The sequence below is a fragment of the Channa argus genome, chromosome 12, assembly GCF_033026475.1.
Source record: "Channa argus isolate prfri chromosome 12, Channa argus male v1.0, whole genome shotgun sequence".
Lineage (NCBI taxonomy): Eukaryota > Metazoa > Chordata > Actinopteri > Anabantiformes > Channidae > Channa > Channa argus.
The window spans coordinates 13,423,614-13,444,383 of NC_090208.1; the positions used below are offsets into that span (position 1 = coordinate 13,423,614).

Below are 20,770 nucleotides of genomic sequence, written 5' to 3' on the forward strand. Positions count from 1 at the left end.
CAGAAGTGCAGACAGAAGACAGGAGAAATACCTTCAGCCGCGCGTTTCACACTGTAACACAGTGAAGACGCTTTGTGTTGGAGGACAGTCATTCAGGATTGGTCAGACCGGGCACGGGCTCGAATCTGTTTGGCTATCGGAGAACTTCGAGGCGTGGGTGTGTTCACGCACAAGAGTGCCAAAAATTTTTTCAAATGATTTTCTGTAGTTGGACAGTGCCACTTGATCAGTACCCTACCGACGTGCAAATAATTCAAACTGAGTCAAAATAGAGAAGAATAACAAGAGCAGTGTTACACCGTCAAAGTAATTATGTAACTAGAAACGCGGGATTCTGCCTGAAGACTGAAGACATTCTGTCAGTGGCAGATGGAGCATTGCTGAAGCATCCATCCAAATACTTCTGCACTACAGTGATTTGACTGGGGACGCTGGAGACGATCTAAAACGGTAAATGTCACTACATTTACAGGCTATAGCCTCTGATTACGACCCGCTTTTCCAAAACGCTTGATTTGTTAAATTTGTCTACACTCATCCTGGGCGTCCAAAGCCAACCTGTCACAGTAACCTACTTTACCAGTGCCGCACCACCGATAGCATCCAAGTTGCATTTTCTCCTCTCACCCTAACTTGATGGTGCCGGAGAAATGATTTCAGTAGACGTCACTCATCTGCATACTGAGTAAAATGCAAGCATCCTGCAAGGATCTTTGCACCCTGTAACGATCTGTCTCCAGTCCGTGTGATAAAAGGACCCCTAGCCAAATTGCTGCACATCGGAAACCACAAACATGGAAGGTACCGTTTGCATGCAGTGTCATGCCAATATATGTATTTATAACCACAGATTGGAGACACATCTGGGTTGCAAACTGTCCAAGATGGATGCAGCGCCGCTGTGCGCAGGGATGCACGGCGGAGCTGCAGCAGGGTATCTTTAAATGCCCATCATCCAAGTGGCTACGCGTTTCGTTTACGCCTCAATATTGTCGTTTTCTTTTTAACGTTTGCAGGAGGAGGATGCTACTAGCCTCCGCCGTGGTGGTATGGGAATGGCTAAACGAACACGGACGCTGGCGGCCCTACAGCCCGGCTGTCTGTCATCACATCGAGGCAGTCATCCAGAGCGACCCGCGGTGTGGTAGTGTTGTCCTCGGCCAGGTGGACTCTCGCCTCTCGCCCTACATTATAGATTTGCATTCCATGCACCAGTTTCGACAAGACACAGGTGAGAAGCAGAGAAGAGAGGCAAGCCACACGGCGAAGGGTGGAAACGTTGTTACCGGGCCTGAGGTGGAGGCCTTTTTAGTGCTCATGTGTCTACTTTATCTTTAATAGCTGAGCTGATGATAATGATCCTGCTCCAGGAGTTGATGCTTGTCGCAAAGTGGTATAAATGAGATAAATTCTATTGTTTCCATTCCCAAATCTAGTCTCCCATGGGTTGTTCTTTCCTGGCTACAACTATTGTACACAGGAAAAATCCTGTGTGTATTTGCCTGTGTCTCCTGGGCGACAGTAGCAGCTTCACTTTACTGCAAACACTGCTATTAATCTTCATTATAGGAGGCCATGAACAAAAAGTCATATTTCACAGTTCAAAGCTTCACAGAGAAGGGGAGAGCACGGAAGTGTATACAAAGCAGGGAATTGTCAGTTGTCAAATGTCCACTTTTGGCAGAGACCCCTACATTGGCCTTCTCTCCCAACACTGACTGACAAAAGCCTTTGTGCAGTTTGTTTTCCAAACCCAGCTGAGGCTGAAGTGGGGCTGTGAGGGTGCCCCCCGTCTGAATAGGACACAGAGATGACAAGGAAGGGGTGGAATTTCAGGAGTCTGGGGTCATTAAAAAACGAGGTCAATGGGAGCAGATTTAATGAATGAATTCCCCTGTTGTCTTGTTAAATGTCTAGACATGTGCCTCACATATTGGGTGCTGCAAATTCCCGTAAAGGTCACTTATAGTTGTTTTTAAATATGTTGTGTCATATACATAAACTCAGACTTTTGGATACTTTTTACCATACCAGACATTTAGTAAATGTAAAAAGTCCTTTATGGTTTATTCTTATTTATCTCACTTAAAACTGTAATCTCTGAAAAATCTTTTCGCTCTTTAGTGTTCCAGGCACAGGATTTGATACGTGAAGCTTTTACAGTAGAGACTCAGAAGAGTTTCTCTGGACACCCTGGGAAAGCAAATACAGCCAGCGTTAGGGCGGACCTACCCTGCCAGCCAATCAGAATTCAGAACACCATGTGCTGTTACCAGGGGCAACCTGTTTGCCCAAATTCTTAGCAGGCAAACACAGACATGTTGAGTTTGTTAGGGATGTAATCTAGTTGTCCACATTAAACAGCAGTGCAATCATCCATTTACCTCCTCCTGCATCTACCTCTCGTCACCCAGCACCAGACTTAGCCAAGAAATATAATCTTCAGACTTTATATTCAAATTGCAATTATGCACATGTGTAGAAATGTCCATTGAGGTGTAGTAAATGCACGAATTTTTTGCATATGTTGTGATCCTCAGGTACCCTTCGACCGGTGCGTCGTAGCTTCTACGACCCCACTTCAGCACCCGGCCAGGGCTGGTTGTGGGAGTGGCAGAACGACGTTGGCAGTTGGACGGCGTACGATACGGAGGTTGGCATCGCCATCCAGGCAGCACGTGACCGTCAACAGCCCTGGCTGGACCTGGCACCGCTGGGATTCTGCTACCTCATTGACTTCGAAAGCATGACCCAAATCAATGGGCAGACGCAGCGCTGCCGGCGCATCCAGCGCCGTTCGGACCTCGCTTACCCACTGGTATCTGGGCCTCTGCCCAAGTCCCACCATGCATGGGGACCCATGTCCATGCCCGCCCATGGAGGACCGCTTGGTGTGGATGTATCTGGAGTGGGCATGAGGCTCAGGATGAGCAACACTGGGACTGGAAATGGGAGCGCGTACCCCAGCGGGGCGCTCCCTGCTTCAGCCATCACCTCACTGGGACAGCCCTGCGCCTGTCAGCAGTGTATGCTGGTTCTGAGCGTCAAAGCAGGCACCATGTCGACTGCACACACTCTGGGTCGCAGACCACCACAGACCAAACCGCCTAGTCCCAAAATCAGTAGTCACCCAGTCCCAGGAGTGTCGTACTCCCTAACGCTCCCTCGGCCACCTTCCCTGTCACGGTCACTTTCTCCAAACAGGACGTCCATAGTTGGGGCGACAGGTGGCTTTGGTATAAGTGGCATGGGTGGAGCAGGAGGAGTAGGTATCATCAGTGGTAGCAGTATTGGCAGTGCCAGCCTTGGTTTTGGGGGAGGCTACACACACTCTCTTTCCCTCCTTGGCTCAGCCACAGCTGCCCTCTCCATCTCCTCTACCCGCCCCCCTCCTCCTCCCCTACCCCCTCCTCCCCCTCCTCCCCCTCCGCCTTCCACCACACCCTCATCTGTCGCCACCTCCCCCCCTCACCCCTCCACAGCTTCCTCCCTGTCTGCTTCCAGTTCTGCCACTACAGTGCCCGCTCCAGGCCCTCCTCTCATCTCCACGGCCACCTCCACCTGCACGCCCTCGCCTTCTGCCCGCGTCCTGGGACCAGTGTCTTCATCTGGTGCTGCTGCCTGTGCAGCCCCACTGCCACCCCGGTCCAGCCTAGCAGGGCTGAGCCGACCTGCTCTGCAGCGCATCGCCATGGCTCAGTCTCGTGCCCTTATCGCATCGGGGTGAGTAACCACTGTTGTCATAATATAGCTATTAAAATAATTTTATCATCATAGAAAAAATATACCACCTCTTAAAATATAATGTATTAGTGCATATTTACACAATTAATAATCCTACAGAAATCTGCAGATCAGATTTGGTTATTATCTAGTTAGTCAAAAATTAACCAACTTGCTTATATAAATGTTCTGCATTTATATAGCGCTTTTCTACCTATTGAAACTCAAAGCGCTTTACACTGCTTCTCATTCACCCATTCACACTCACAATCGCACACCGATGGGGGAGCTGCTATGCAGCTGGCCAACACTCAATGGGAGCAACTAAGTTGGGGTTCAGTTTCTTGCTCAAGGACACTTTGACATGTGACCGGAGGAGCCAACCAACAACTGTGGAATTGGTGGACGACCGCTCTACCTTGCTGAAGCAAAGTCGCCCCTATATGTACATAGATGTCACAGGCAGGTGTGGTTCTCACTGTTTTCAAGGCAGTGAAGCGCCAAGACAAACCTGCCAAGTGCAAATTTACTGTTATTTATGGTTAAAAAACTGTTGTTAAATTACATAAACAACCTTTAATATGTATTAATATCCTTTTAAAAACCCAGAAATTTACAATGTGCACATTCTGTAGTTTCAGAAGAAAAACACGTTGCCTGTACCAACTTACTGTATACAAAACAAAATGAGACAGCAACCCTAAGAAAAATCTATTTAAATGTGAATACGTCAGTTGCTTGAACGCGTAATTACACAGCATCTAACATCAGCGTGCAGAAGCATTTGTGAGCTTTAATCTCTGGGACAAAGTCCATCAGGCTCCATGGAAGAACAATCAAAAGCATTCATACTGGCCAAGCTGAGCTCACATTCCACACATTTACACAATAACTTAATGATTAATTTAGTTCATAAACATGTAATATACTGTATGTGTGTACTGAATTTAGTTTAGTAACTTCAACCTCGAGCTATTTCAATCAAATGTGAAGTTTGCACAGAGTGAAGGTTTTAATCACAAATCGTTTCTGGAATATATCTGAAACACATCACAAATACATAATGCTTTCATCAGTAGTGTTGTGCTGGTGACTTTCTACATACTGTCCCGATATTAAGGCCGTCGGGAAATCTGAGATCTTTTTGTGAAAAGATGATGTAAAGAGTTGCATTTAAAATAGAAGCTCCACTATTTTTGCAAAGAATAGGGTTTTATGTATTTTTGACTTGACACTCTAAAGCTTTGGAGATGTTTTTCTAATATTTTACACACAAAAAAAACACAGGCTCACAGAATAGCAGTTGCATCTGTACGGAGATACTAGCTTTTAATTTTGCCTTTCTAACCAATTAGAGTAAGGTACAATCCTGTAGGGAGACACCACACGCTTTGATTAAGTCCCTGGGTGGATTGATTTTGAGTGTCATGCTATAATAATAATAATAATAATGATAATAATAATAGTTCATTTTATTTATAAAGCACTTTACATTTGTTAACAAAGTGCTACACAAGAAGATTAAAACCGAGAATAAAACATAATAAACATGTAAAGCCTAGAAACATATAAAACATAAAATAACACAGCAATAACGGGTTGATTCCTAAAAGATGGATATTGTATCTTTAAGTGTTCAGTTCTAACTGATAGGGAATCAGAGGTTTGCTAATAGCTTTCAGAGTAATGTAAGCAGAAATTGACAATGCCTAAACTGAAATTCCCCCTCCACTCGAAAATCTGTGTGACCTTTTGTTACTTGAATGTTTGACCTTCCCTTTACAGAATGTCGGACAGCATGTGCAGAGTTTGACACTAGTTGTTCTTGAAAAACTAGACTGTTTTCACAACCATCTGGTAAAGGTGTGAATTTTCTCAGTGCTCGCCTTAAATTTCAGTTTGACATGTCCACACAAGCAGGACTAAGCGGTATCATGCAGAGTCACATGCATTAAAACCAAGTCATGGTCCAGTGTGCAGCTGACACAAGTGTTATGTGGCAACTTGAAGCCTCCTGTGCATATACGCTAAAACGGACTTTAAAGTAAAGCAGGAGATGCGTTTCGGAGATATTGTTTGTGGAAAAAAAAACAGACGAGATTTTCTTTGGACACTTGAAATAGGTTTGTGTTTTATTTGCAGTGTCATTTATCACCTACTATAAAGCACTGCACACAGGTGTTTACAACTGATTTTTACAGTTGTTACCAACCGTGAATGTCAGGAAGGGAAGTAGGTCCTAGTGTGAGGGTGTAATAGCCAGAGGGTGCTGGTCAGTCAGACATCTGTGTTCTGTAAGTTAGTGGAGGCCTGTTGATGTAATAAGACTTTTTTAACAAGTCTCACTGAAAGAGATGCCTCTGCTCTAGATTTTACACTTGACGCACTTGCCTTAAATATACTGTAAAAATATGAAAGCCACCAGAAAAGCAATGGCTCATTCATCCTACATTGACACTAATTAATTTGTCTTGCTTGCGCCTCAATATTCTCAGTGCACACATTACTGAAACCACCTCCGGAAAACACCAGTTCAGCAGCAGCTAAATCTCAGAACAATATAAAATATCTGAGGCTTAATATTCCTGTGTATAGCGTCAGGTGAACTGTGTGACTGACCCCTTCTTTCAACATGTCAGGTGAGACTACGCTTCTGTCCGGCAGGTGGTTGCACCTGCTGCTGCTGTAAAACCACCAACGTCACAGATCACAAGTCTTACTGATCTCATCAGCCTGGATTCTCTTCTCACTCTTTCAACTTATTCTTAGCTCAAGCTCCTCATAGTGCTCCTGCTGTTCATCTCACAGCTTTATCTCCAGATTCATGCATGTCACCAAATGACCATTGATGCAGCAGAGGCTCCTTCTCCTTTGTTTAATTAACATCATTGCTGTTCGGCTCTTTATTTATTTATTTTTATGTATTTGCTGCTTTAATTGCACTGTTTGGGCACTTAGTGCCACATTACACGTCACGGTCTAAAATTAGAGCAAACATTTTTAATTAAATAATTGTCTATTTGCACTTCCACCAGACATAGGGCAACTTCAGTATATAATTGGAGTCTGGCCATCTCAAAAATATTTAGTTTTTGATTAGCTCTGTTTGCTCTTTGCTGAATCATGAGCACTCTTGAGTTGATGAAAGCTTCACTATTTCACTATTTTTACCTGCTGGTTAATAACTGACTAGGTTCTGTACAGTGGGTCTTACAATCATGTTCACAATAAACTGGCTAAATTCATAAATACAATTTTATCCCCTTATCCAAAACAAAACAGCATTTTCCTAAACAAAACTTTTACCCACTCTTGGGTTTTATTGTGGACAGAAGTCTTTAAAGATTATTTTAAACTTTTTTTTAATATATAGATAAACAGTAAACCAGGGCAGAGAAGAGGAGAAGATGTGTATGACATGAAACAGAGGCCAACTGACTTTGCTGTTAACCAGTTAAGTACCACATGCTCCAGAAGTTTTAGAGTGATCTCAAACATTAAAGATGCAGAAAACTGAGGGAACGCTTAGTGTGATGGTGACTGTCTGTGGGTTCATCACTAGAAGCAGGTACTATACTATTGATTAGTGCTAAGGACTAAGGACAATTGTACATATTTCTATTGGTTAAACAATGATTACCTTGTTTTCTAATCCAGATGTGTAACAGTCAAGTAAATTCTGCACGCTTGTATGTACGAAACTTAACATTATGAGGTGATGTAGTGGAAGTACACATGTAGGACATACAGCAGAAGCAAAGAAGGTCAAATGCTATTAAACTAAAGCTGTCAAACTTTCTTTTCAAATGAGACCATTTCACTTGTTTCACAATGAGAATGAGCATCACAGGGGAGAAAAGGACGAACAACAACAGTGAAGTCTTTAAACGCTGAGGGGTCACAGATTATCACAGCGATGACTTTGACCCACGCACCTGTTATGGTATCGTCTCCTCTCAGATGATTTGATTTCCAACACAACAGACCTTTATCATACTATGTGCCTGAGACGGCATATTCACCCTTTTGTCAAGAGTTTATCTTTCATATTAGACTGGATGCAAGGTGTGAGCTTGTGTATTTGTAAATGTGTGTGTGTGAGTGTTGCCATATGCTGCAGCTTGAGCGTTTCCACCATCCATCGCTCCAGATGGAGGCTGCTCTGATGCCACTAGATTAGCCGAGATCAGAGAAATGGGACTAGCTGACACACCACTCATCCTCTTGTTTCCCAACCTTTCTTAGCTTTCTTTTCTCCTCCTCCCATGTTCTCCTGCCTGACACACAGGTCGAGCAACATATTAATGTTTAGGTTTGATCCTGTCCCTCAGTCACGTAAGTCACGGACACAGTAAGCTTATACTGCAGCTCCTTGTTGGTAAACAAACAAATATAGTGCGTAAAGTAATCATGTTGATCTTTACAGAGACTGGACATTACAGTAACTCTGAGCTGATGTTTTCCATGTTGTGCATCATTTATCTAGTGAGGGAGGTGGAACCACTTATACCATCAATGAAACATAGTCTCCATCAAATGGGCGTATACCTTAAGATTCTAATAGAATAAAATCAATGTTATAATATTCCCCACAGTGTCAAATCAAATTTCCACTCGCTTTTGGATTATTTTTAGGTTTTCTTAAACAATTTGCAGACAATCAAACCATTATAAGGTTTAAGTTATAAATATATAACTGTAAAAAGAGAGAAAAAGATAATGCCATGAGTATTAAAGGTAATATTTAAAATTAAATGAACCATAAACTAATTACATTGATTCATGCCGGTAGGAAAAGGTAGAATAAATTGCTCTAGCTAAAGCAAAGCTAAGCTAAAACGTTTAAAATTATTTTTGTAAGATTTAGATTTCACAATTCAGTAGGAAAGAAAACAATGAAAGAACAGTTAGACAAATGCAACTAACAGAAAAACAAAATGTAATGTTGTACGATAAAGGTCAAGGTTTACTGCCCCCGTGAAAATAAAAAGCTATTATTATAATTATTATAATTATTATTTAATTAAATAATAGATTGACTGATTGATTAGGTTTAGGTTTCCAGAGGAAATGCAAACATTTTGCAGTGTTTTCCTACTGCAATGATGAAAACATCTAATTTGGTCATTTTTAAACATGGACAATCTGATCATTTCTCTTTAGGCTGCAGCCGTGCTCCACATTAATGTTTTGTTTACTGTACATACTTTTAAAGCATTTGTCAGGTGCATGTTCCTTCATCTACGTGGACTATAGTGTTATAGCCAGTGTGATTTATAAGATTATGAAAAGTGAAAAACAAAGAGAAACTATTAAAAACATTGTGATATCTCCTCTGTAACATTGTTTTTGTAGTATATTGTATATGTGCCGGTGCCCGTCAGCCTTATGGCAGCCTGGCAGTGTGACATGGTAACTGACAGGTAATCCCTGCTGGCCTACAACCAGAGTTCAGTTAACAGATGGAAACAGGCGGATTAGCCCTATAAAAGAGGAAGGAGACCTGCCACTGCCACACAAGCAGAGGAACAAGGACCCTGACGTACATCAGTTAAACCGAAATCCATCTGAGACGGGAAAGAAGAAAAGAGTGAGAAACCAGTGGAAAGAGAGACAAATAGTGCAACAAGTGGATATTGTGGGTGGAATATCTGTGGTCTCTGGTGCCTTCGAACAGAGAGATGACTGTTATCAAAAGTGGCAGACCGTAAGTACACACCTGAGTCACTGGGATGATGCTATTGTGCTGAACACAAGCTGTTGTATGTTTCACTTGTGGATGAGCAGAGATACTGGACATCTGTTATCAAACTAGGGGGATCTTTTTGGATTTTTGCAAACAAGTGTTCATTGACATGGATCATTTGAGGCAGAAATGCATGTTTGGAGAATTACAGATTTTGTTCCTCCAGGGTTAATGAGAAGTTTTTTATTAGTGGCATCCAAAATAAACAGCAAAATGACCATGTGCCTAATGTCTAAAGTGTCCATACACATCCTTACCTTAAGCCTTACATACCAGGAAGTGCTGTCTGATGATTGTAGGACAGGATGTCAGGTCGTGACGAGCAGCGTCTGTTTGTCCAGTGACTCTGCAAAAGCTGCTTAACCTGCTGTGGTGGGGTGAACTAGAAACTAGCATATGCTGCTGCCAGCTGTGTGTAATTTACAGTTGACTCATCAGATTGTAGGCTGGTGAGGTGACCTGGTCTGTGCCATGTCTCTGCTGTTAGATCAGTCGATTAACACAAGTTTGCGTTCGTTTATTCTAGGGTGCCCACTGTTCCAGTGAAGAACCTGAATGGATCCAGCCCTGTTCACCCTGCACTGGCAGGTAAATATACTGACAGAATGGTTTACTTTTTAAAAATAGGTTGGAAATCCAGCTCTCAAGACTTTAATGGGCATCTTAATCATGGGTGTTTCCAGCTTTAATTAAACTGCACTGATTTACTGCCCTACTGACAATATGGCTCACAATTTTAGTGACCAGCCTTCACACGTTTTAATAAGGGGTAATTCCCTGGATAAACAGCAGGGTCTCACACATGCCATCTACTGTTTGTATTCAGGTATTACAGGCATCCTGATGAGCGCTGCAGGACTTCCTGTTTGCCTGACCCGCCCGCCCAAGCTGGTGCTTCATCCTCCGCCTGTCAGCAAAAGTGACATCAAGCCTGTGCCCGGTCTGGGCCACTGCTGCCGCAAGACCACCAAGAAGCAGGCCCGAAAAGGTGAGTTTTGTCCAATGTCTGCTTTTAATTTTGTGAAGAAGGGATTTGCATTTTTGCTCAGTATCACAATGTTTTAATGCCTTGTGAAGGTAAAACCCCTGAGGAGGTGGTGAAGAGGTACCTTCAGAAGGTCCGCAATCCCCCAGAAGAGGTGAGCTTAAGAAAACCCTTAAGCTAACAGCCCAAATACAGATTGTTAGACAGTCCTCACTTAATTTAAAGACTTTGTGCAAAAGCCTCACAGTTGGATATATGAAAAAAAGACCCGTTCTGCCCTTTGGAAAGCGAAATCACAAAGTTAAACCTAAATCTGTAGTCACATCTTGACCAGTGCAGAACAGTTCTTGAAGAAATTCAAGGGTTAACTAGTTTGTAAATCTGTTCTGTCGAGATTTAAAAATTGAGGCAACAATAAGTAATTAATTGGATGAGGAATAAGACCACTGTAAATGGTCTTCCCCATTCAGGACTGCACCATCTGCATGGAGGCCTTGGCCGGTCCATCAGGATACAAGGGCCCCGGTGTCGGCGGCATCTCTCGGGCTGAGTCAGTGGGCCGCCTGGCACAGTGCGGTCACCAGTATCATCTCCAGTGTCTCGTTGCTATGTACAACAACGGCAACAAGGACGGCAGCTTGCAGTGCCCCACCTGCAAGACCATTTATGGAGTCAAGACTGGCAACCAGCCCCCAGGCAAGATGGAGTACCACGTCATCCCCCACTCGCTGCCTGGGCATCCCGACTGCAAAACTATCCGGATCATTTACAACATCCCTCCTGGCATCCAGGTGAAATGATGGAACCGGTATTTCTGTGACATTAGTTGCAAAATATCAACACAAATGTGATTTGCTTTGCTCTTGGTCTTTAGGGCCCAGAGCATCCAAATCCTGGCAAACCCTTCACTGCCCGCGGATTCCCCAGACACTGCTACCTCCCTGACAGTGAGAAGGGACGCAAGGTTAATGTCAAAACTTCTCGTCTTTCTGCTTCTTTTAAGTAGATTGGGTTTTGTGATAAACTGACTTATCTTCTTGTTTCTTAATCTCTTTGTCCAGGTTCTGAGGTTGCTTCTGGTAGCATGGGACCGGCGCCTCATTTTCTCCGTGGGGACGTCCAGCACCACCGGCGAGTCAGACACAGTCATCTGGAACGAGGTGCACCACAAGACGGAGTTCGGCTCCAATCTGACGGGCCACGGCTACCCCGACTCCGGCCACTTGGACAACGTTCTCGAAGAGCTCAAGGCTCAAGGCATCACTGAGGAGGAGTGTCTCCCGAGAGACTGAGCAGAGACACTGAAGACACAAGAAACCAGGCTGGAGTCTGTAAACACACACAATGCTGGGAACGGATCCACAGCTAGAGACCTGAATTATTTCTGAAATCTGAGGAAAGTTTACCACCAGAGATGGAAAACAACTACAAAAAAACAAAACTCTTAAAAGGAGGAGTTCCTGAAGCTGAGATAGACATTGCTCTTATGACTGAATGAATCAGTTTTAAAATGTGAGAGAAATTATTTTCTTTCCCTGATGCAGTAACAGTGTCAAGATCACAGATGTTATTCGATGAGAAGTTTGAAACCACTGTGCACATGAGTCAGTGTTAGATTTTTAAAAACACATTTATACTGTGAGACATCATATCAAGAATGTAACTTGTGAATTTTGCTGGATTGATGAAGTGTTTACCACTACTGCTGCTATGTGGAACAGAACGGAGCTTAAACAGAAGAAACAAGTGAGGTCTGTAAGTTTTGTGTGTGTGTGTGTGTGTGTGTGTGTGTGTGTGTGTGTGTGTGTTAGTCCTCAAGCAGAAGAGGAAACTCACTGCAGATAAATATTTCAAGTGTAACTGGATATCTGAGCATGGGTATTTGCTGACCTCTAGTGGTTATTTTTCAGAACTACATCCATTTTCAGGTTTGCATTTTAAATTGTACTGTTGTATATTATGAGTATTTGATATATTATATGACATTGTTTTAATTCTTTCATGTTTTTATATTTTACATTTTCATTTTTTATGAGGTGTTTCATTGCATTGTTTTTTTCCTCCTGGGAATGATATGACTGACTGAGATGTGGGGTGAAGTTGAGATAAGCTGCCAGTTTGCCTGACTCTTTAGATGCCATTTACTAGACCTTTTTTCCAAAATTGATTTTGTATCTCATAGGTTTGCAAACTGACTTTCCTTCATCATTTTGCCCTAAGACCATGGATCAATTCAAATGCTTTCTATGTCTCTTTGTATCTGCATTCATGTTAAAGACTGAGGAGGAAAAGCAGCTATAGATTATACCATCACCCCTCTCCCCCACAGGTGGAATCAATTCCCAGAAAGCTCAGATTGAACCTCCTGCCTGAGCTCAGATTTGTGCAGAGCTTTTAACTTAGTATTAAAAGGAAACAGATTGCTTGTATCTACTGTAATTTTGTGTAGGACACACACACACCAGCCTCAAATACACTAATCACATTACAACTTTACATGTTGTCATGAGTTGTTTTTGTCGTGTTTAGTTTTTGCCATGAACAGGTGCAAAAGACTATCTCATTTTGTGAGTCCAGCTTTGGCCAAAGTGGTCCGGTCTGTTTGCATTCGGTCCACTGTGGACCAGTTTATTCTGACGTACAATAGATGAGATGTACAGCAGTATGTGTGGACATACTAAAGTAGGCCAACATTTAAAGCATTTATACCTTATGATACTTTATGTATGCACTGTACTGTATGTGTTTTATGTGCACAAATTTGCATTAAACATTTTTCTAAGGTTAAAATAAGTTTTGAGCACTTTACTGTGGTTTTCTCCCTCCAATAAAGTGACACTACTTACAGTTAGATACATTTTTGCAGTCATAATTTTGCATCCCCCCTACATGCCATTGTATGGGAGATTAACCTCAATCTTAAACGTGTCGTAATTGTAATGCACCATCGGCTAGTATAAATATTTATTTATCAGGAGAATTAAAATGGTCAAGAAGCGTATAAAGGAAGTTATAGAAAATAATTTAAATTATATTAGTCTTTGTTTTACTTTTTTACAAAACTTTTTTTTTTTGTAAATAATGGGATGCAAACTTTTGCATCCAAACGTAAGTAACCTTATATAAATAGCAATCACTGTGGTCACAAGCGACAAATACTGGATAAATAATGCTAAATATTAAACAAATACTAAGACAAAATGTGACAGTGAAGAGTCATAAAGTCAACAGTCAAACTGAATGAATCTAAATCCAGTTTGCTAATGTTAGCAAACATTAGTCACTAGAAGCTACAGGTCAGACCAGACCAAGTAAGGCTGGGCTTCTTTGTTTGTGAACTGTCACCTTCTCATTTGTTAGAGAAAGAACATGCCTTTTCTTTTCCGAAAAATTACAAAATCATGTTTTAAACACCAGTAATGTCAATACTTGAAAATAAAGCTGTGGTACCATGTTAACATAGAAGCAAACATCATTTAAGATGTAAAACTTTTTTTTTTATAAGAATGCAACCAAATTATTGTTGGCACCAACACATAATTAGTCCATTTGAAGTTTTTGAATATTTATTATTGTATTGTGTATCCTACAGATACATTAGTAATTGTATTGTTAAATTTGCAATGTGAAAACTTTATTTAAAATGTAAACTTTTGTATTAAATGTTAAATTCTTAGATATTTAAAATGTTAATGACAAAGATCGAATTTTAAGTACAGTGGAACAATAGATTGAAACACTAGAAAGTAAATTGTTTTGTCTAATGTATTTGTGTTCTTTATTACTGTAATGACAGAGAAGTGGAGGTGGTGCTTTAAGTGGTTTAGTTTACTCTCCAAATGCTCAGTAAATCAGCCGATAATGCATCTTAAGTCTACTTAAAATAGTAAAATCTTTTTAAATGTCTTGTGTAAATACATTTGAGACACATTTCTTTCTATACGAAAAAAGAAGTAGAATCTGAAGAAGATTCCAGGTAGTGTGGTCATATATTTTGATTTGATTTAAGAGTATGATAGCTCACTCATAATACTGACTTGTTTCTGAAGACCTGAGCAGCACATGGCTGCCCTTTATCTGAAGATTAGTCTGGCCACTGGATTAGTAGTCTGGATTACTTCCAGTTTAATGAATGTAAAAATGTATGCAGATAACAAACGTAATAATTAAGGACCATAGCAATTGATAACAAATTATGATATTGACATAGAGGAGGGCAAGTGTGGTAATAAAGTCATTAAATCAGTTTTTAAGTTATATAGATATTTAAGTGTTACTGATTTGTTTCTGACAGTTGGCTCCTTTTTTCTGTAAAAAATGAATCTCTCAAAGCAACAATCATAACCCTGAAAAAGAATTGTTATTTATGAATTAAATTTGAGCACATACCCTATAGCCCAGCCACATGTCTTCACATATTGAGTCACAGACCTTTGTATAGGAGGAAAAAGTGAACAACAAACATACAAAACCTTTCACACCAACTTTCATTCACTCTTCCATTTCTGCAACCGCAGAGCTTAATGTTTATCTTAAGTGACAGATGTGATGGATAGGGCAAAGCTGCCAATTTGCGGTATGAAAATGTACTGACCACATGTCAGCTTACCGAGGAGCAGATGGGTAAAGGGTTTAATCAGGCCAAATTCAGGCTTGAGCTAAGCTGGACTGACAGCACCCAGTGGCACTAATAAAGATGAAGTGAGGACTGATAACTTGTGTTACTGCATTACAATTTCTGCTTTTTTCAGTCTGAAATGAATGCATAAGGTGAAATACCATATGTGTTGTTGCGTCCTTCAGGAGGCAAAATGCTGCAGTGAGAGAATAGTTTGGGTTTAGATACCATGTAGATGTATGTAAACCCTTAATGGTTCATGAATGAAATGCAAGTGAGGCAGAAAGAAAGGGCTCAGAGGACAAGGGGAAAATGTATAAATGTAGATTAGGGTGCTTGTGATGGGGTAGATGACGATCTGCCTCTTTCTGAGACCTAAATGGGGGAGGGGTTTACAACTAGTCAGAGAAATCTTGCCTGCAGGGGTCCATTGTCTGCAACCCACGCCTATGAATAGAAAGCTGATTACAGCAGACAGCATTGTATTGCATTGCAGCTCTGCCTGCAGTTGATCATCACACTTTGTCTGATGTTTCCCCCTGTTATTTCCATGTGAAGTTTTTCACGCTTTTCCAGTGAAAGGCTTTTGCTCTGCTTTTAGCTCTAAACTGCAGGCAGGGAGTGTTCTCTTCTACATCACGCCAGATGAAGCAAATCCTCCCCCTCTCCGTCTCAAAACCACTTGTCTATTATTAAAAGCTTTTAAATGAAGCAGTGTGTTGGCTGACTACCAAATCCAGTACCTCGTTGCCAAGGAAACACATACCCGTGGTCTCAGCTCAGTTTTTTTCCCACCTCCCTGGAGGCTCACATTTCCGAACTGTCAGCAATCTCGCTCACTCACACTGCTGCCTTTCAGCTAAAAGCTTTTTGTGCTGTACATAGAGCCAAATGGAGGGAAAAAGAGAGCAGATGGGAGTGGTTAGTGGAGAGGAAAATAAAGGGCCTCCTTCAGCGTTGCCAAGGCAACTTGATGTCACAGTGACATCACGCAGCACTAAAAGCTTTTAACCGGATTCCTCTCCTGCCTTAGGCCCCATTTTGAGTCCTCTTTCAGCGAGGCTAGGGGGAAGGGCACAGGCAGGACGGTGTGTGTGTGCCTTCTTGCATGTATCACTTCCTCACTGCAGACTCAACACAGCTCTTAGCACAGTAAAAGACTTTCAAATCCAACCTCTAAAGATTCTATTTTTGCAGCCACAGTCTGCACAGGCTAAGAGAACCATTTAAAAAAAATGGCAACAGAGGATGGTTTCAGCTACCTAATACCAGGCCACAGTGAGAAACACAGACGGGCCCCGAACTGGACTGATGGCGAAATGAAAGCCCTCTTGTACGTGTGGGAGGAACACCACAACGAACTGAAGATGAGCAAGAGGAACGCCAAGGTTTATGAGAAGATGTCCCAGAGGTTCTTCCAGCTGACCGGAGAGCAGAGGTTTAAAGAGGAGATCAAAATGAAAATCACCAACATGTCTTTCCAGTTCAGGTAAGTGCACCAGATTCAAATGTCAGCCCAGTAGAGTTGTTACACTGTTGTATGATAAACATCCCGTTTTGCTTCCACAGGCGACTGAAATCAACAGTTGGTGAAAGTGGGGACAGCCCGGACTGGCCATACTACAAGGCCATCGAGAAGATCCTCTCCAAGCCACTAGAGAATGGGCGGGTAAACTCTTTGGAGTTTCAGGGCTCCGCTGCAGGTCCCTCTACTTCCTCCCAGTCTACAGAAATTAACCTGATGGCACAGTCAGAAGACGGGGTGATGGGATTCCTGCCAGAGTACACAGGCTCCTCAGATGAGATGGAGATAAAACAAGAACTGGACTCGTTGAGCTCTGACAGCGAGCACACACAGGGCTCCAGGTACAGGGGCAAGACAAAACATTTCTTTGGGTGTGTGTGTGTGTGTTTGTGTTATGTGTGTGTGTGTGTGTGTGTGTGTGTGTGTGTGTGTGTGCACGTATTTTAATCACTGTTAAACTGACCTTTGTATTCTGTTTTTACAGGGAAACTATACACCAAAGTTGTTAAATATTCGACTAAGCTGCAATAACAAAGATAATGTCTACAAGGCATTACTCTGTCATGTTATAACGTGCTTTCTCTTGCATGTACCACAACTATTACTCTGCAAACTAACTTATCACCAAATTACTATTGCTCATTATCACTGTACCTCAATATAGAATATGCAACTTCCAACTGAGAAAGATTTACAATTTATTAAATATATTATTCAAAGAGTAGCTTTACTACAACAAATCACAGGCTGACATGGCAGGTATACAGCCTGCTGCTATGCTATGCTAAGCTAGGCTAATTTCCATTTTAGCATAACTAGTTTAACTGTTTCTTTTCTCATTGGCTGGATAGTAGCCATGCTATTAATACTATATATGTAGAATAACAAATTATCAACATACCTATAAATACACATTAACAGGAAAAAACAAGGGAAAATGGAGGAGGGCCTGGCTGTGTTTCAGCTAGTTTGGGTGTTTTGCATTAGTGTTGTTTTAGTGATTAAGTGTGGTAACTGGAAATTCAACATTTAATTTTCTTTGAAGTTTGTCTCTATCATATTTGGTATGTTTTGTGGGAGAGAATACATCACTAAGCCAAGATCAACGGCTTGTCCCTTCAGGGGTCGTTGCAGCAAAACATGTTCCGCATGTTTTTGGCATGAGTTTTTACCCTTTTGGCCCTTCTTGCCACAACCCTGCCATTTTATCCGGGCTTGGGACCGGGACCAAGGTGGCTCTTGGTGGCTCGGCGGGGCTACAACTGGTGGGGTGGGACAGTTGCATCACTGACAATTTGTTTATTATGTACTTGTCAGGCATTTTATTAGACAGCCACAAACCTGTAGATTGGACTGTTTTAGTCTTTCTGAAACATCTAAAAAGCTCCCTTTTCGGTTCTCCAGCTCACATCCTACTACAGCCAGAAAGAGGTATGCCAGCAAGCACATGTCAATGAAGAGAAAGAAACTGCAGGTGATGCAGGCCATGCTGCAGCAACAAAAAAGGTCGAGCCGGGCAATAGAGGAAACGTGCAGGGAGGTCCGTCGAGCCATGCACCAACAGAACCTTCTCCAGGTTCAGTGTCTGCAGCTGCAGGAGCGCATGATGAATCTTCTGGAAAAGATGATTCAGTCCCCCTCCTCGAAATCAGCCTCATGGGGTCCAAGCGGGGTCAAAGATTCAGGGAAGCCATGAAGTATGAGGGTTGCAGTTTAAAGGCATGTCTTGCCTCGCCTATCCCCTTTGAAGCAAAAATAAAGTATATATATTTTGGATTTCATTACAACTTTAAATGTATTTAAGGTTCATTGTGTTGCATTACTCATGACTCAAGTATAGCATTTACAAATGCAGAGATGTTGCAGGGAGAGAACCAAAAACATGACGTTACAACTTTCCAAAGTGTCATCCATTTGAATATGATTAATGGAATATGACCTTGTTAATGACTATATTGATATTTGCTGGCATTGCAGCATCTACTCTAGCTTAGGGTCCAATCAGAGTTTTCATTTTCGGGACAAATAAATAAGATGTTCTTCCTTGATAATTTGTCAAGTACTCTATTAAACTGTGGGACAACAGCCTTGCCAAAACAGACTTATCTTGTCATTTCATTTTTCACTATGCAAAGATAATTACAAGTTAGAAAAATGTGATGCCAAAACAGGCAATTTGTAGCATAGTGAAGCAGTAGTTGAGGCATTTATCTTTTGCGACATTATGGTTGGGAAGAACTTTAAAGAAGTAGCATCGTAAGCAACATAACTGCATAGGATTTTCAGTATAAGGAAAACTTACAGCTCTAAAATGTCTGCTTGTATTCAGTAGCAGTACATTTAATATTAACAAAAACTCACTGACCTAACATCTCCTGTAGAAGAGACAGCTTGCTTCTATCCTTGATTTTACAATGCCATGGTAATGTAGCACCACAGAAATTATTGGAAAAGACAGATGCTTCCAATGGTGACTTATGTATAAAACAAATGTATTACTTCCAACTGAAAGAATATTTCAACAAAACCCCCTTTGGACATAATAAAACTTGACAAATACTGAGTCCACTGACTCACTTTTATCTTCACACACCCTGACTTCAAATTCTCTGCATGCACACCAAGTAAAGTGAGTAAGGTGCATTATGCTTTTACGACATGACAGAAATACAAACATTAAGATGTAAACAGAAAAGCACAGGCAGATTTTTTTAATCTGTGTACAAATTACTTGTCCCTGCACTTTTCCTAAATAAAACAACATGAATTTGCTATCATTTCATGTGTTTCACTGTATTCCCCCCACTGTTCAGCAACATATCTATTTCTGCAGGGTAAATAATGCAGTACAAAAAAACACAGAAGGCAAAGAGTGATAGAACATTAGGTCTTTAATTGCCTTTCAGACTACTTTAAGAGGATTTGGAGAAACTAGGGATTAAGTTAGTTCCATAACACACTAAACCAACTCCATATTATTCAGTGCTTCATTCAAAAGAAAACTTAGTATTATTTAATTTTTTTGGAGATGTACACCAAATTGCCACCAACGCCTGAATGCTACACTTATACAAATAATTATTGAAAGAAAATGAAGCATCTTGCACGGTCTCACGTTCGATTATCAAGGATCCCAATGCCACATGGCACATTTAATCAAATGACTGTCAGTTACTCCCTGTTTTCTGCAAAGGATCTAGGTAGTAAACCATGTGACCGTGTGCAGCCGTTGCAGCCCTTTGATCGCAAAGGTATTGTTTACATACCAAACAGTATGAAAAACTAAACCAGTGTGCAAGAGACAGGTAGCGATCCACATGAGAAAACGAGAACATATTGGTGAGACTTTTATACATAGATCTATCTATCTATCTATCTATCTATCTATCTATCTATCTATCTATCTATCTATCTATCTATCTATCTATCTATTTAATATATCGAGAATATAAATGTGATAAATTTATATTTGCGTTTTAAAATAGCATGTAATGTGTTAGTAACGATTATTAGAGTGTGGTTTTATTCATTTTATTTCTATTTTAAAGACGTATTAAATTATGAAAATTTTCAATTATTAGCACGGTTATGTTTTTAAGCGCAAAATAAGGGTTGTCAACTGTCATCAACGTCAGCCAATAGCGTCACTCCAATTGTTTAAATATTGAATTCAACTCGCGCGCTGATTGGCCTGATAAGGACGTCACGTGTTCCAGAGACGTTACGCTGTCATGGTTACAGTGAAAGACGCTTTGTGATCTCCGTGGCGAGTGAATGGAGGGAGATAGTGCTGTGTGTTGGTAGAAGGACTAACTTCGGAATCACGGCTGCGAAATACTACTTTCCCTAACATATTGTTTAAAAAAATACGTGCAATTTGAAAAAATCCAAACGCGTGGCCTTATATCACCGCGAATGTGAAGCTGTTGGTGTTTGTTCCGGAACCCTTCACCGCGGAAAAGGTAATTTTTAAACCTTTAAAAAGTCACTCCGCCTCCAAATGACCTCATTGTTGAGTTGGTTTCGGTCTTAACATGTGAGTTCACTACTGCTTAATGAGTCTGACTTTATAAAAACTAAATAACAAAGCAGCCTCTCTCGCCAGGTGTTTCCTGTGTTGAAAATGTTTAACGTTTATGGTGAATAGAGCCCTGAACCGTTTTAAACCAGTGG

At 41.3% G+C, this 20,770-nt stretch overlaps 3 protein-coding genes across 6 annotated transcripts in view; all 3 read left to right on the forward strand.

Moving 5' to 3' along the window:
- Positions 1 to 164: 164 nt before the first annotated feature.
- Positions 165 to 13,252, forward strand: dtx4a (deltex 4, E3 ubiquitin ligase a). 2 transcript variants are annotated; one of them, XM_067523198.1, is made up of 9 exons: positions 165 to 450; positions 1,017 to 1,231; positions 2,541 to 3,723; positions 9,996 to 10,057; positions 10,296 to 10,457; positions 10,547 to 10,608; positions 10,925 to 11,245; positions 11,329 to 11,418; positions 11,516 to 13,252. In XM_067523198.1, the coding sequence occupies exons 2-9, from the start codon at positions 1,024 to 1,026 to the stop codon at positions 11,744 to 11,746; spliced, it is 2,319 nt and encodes a 772-aa protein (XP_067379299.1). In that variant the 5' UTR covers positions 165 to 450; positions 1,017 to 1,023; the 3' UTR covers positions 11,747 to 13,252. The 2 variants fall into 2 exon arrangements, with proteins under 2 accessions (XP_067379299.1, XP_067379300.1); XM_067523199.1 differs by lacking the exon at positions 165 to 450 and adding an exon at positions 647 to 801.
- A 2,656-nt stretch (positions 13,253 to 15,908) lies between these two features.
- On the forward strand, positions 15,909 to 19,314 carry msantd1 (Myb/SANT-like DNA-binding domain containing 1). Its single transcript, XM_067523200.1, has 3 exons — positions 15,909 to 16,561; positions 16,642 to 16,938; positions 18,002 to 19,314. The coding sequence occupies exons 1-3, from the start codon at positions 16,308 to 16,310 to the stop codon at positions 18,291 to 18,293; spliced, it is 843 nt and encodes a 280-aa protein (XP_067379301.1). The 5' UTR covers positions 15,909 to 16,307; the 3' UTR covers positions 18,294 to 19,314.
- A 539-nt stretch (positions 19,315 to 19,853) lies between these two features.
- The window catches only part of rgs12a (regulator of G protein signaling 12a), a 40,578-nt gene continuing 39,661 nt past the window's right edge, over positions 19,854 to 20,770 (forward strand). For 2 of the 3 annotated variants that reach the window (XM_067523192.1, XM_067523194.1), the window contains exon 1: positions 20,383 to 20,559. The gene's annotated coding sequence lies outside the window, so the exon portion shown is untranslated. Of the gene's footprint in view, positions 19,937 to 20,382; positions 20,560 to 20,770 lie in introns of those variants that run through there. The other variant, XM_067523193.1, reaches the window with a different exon arrangement.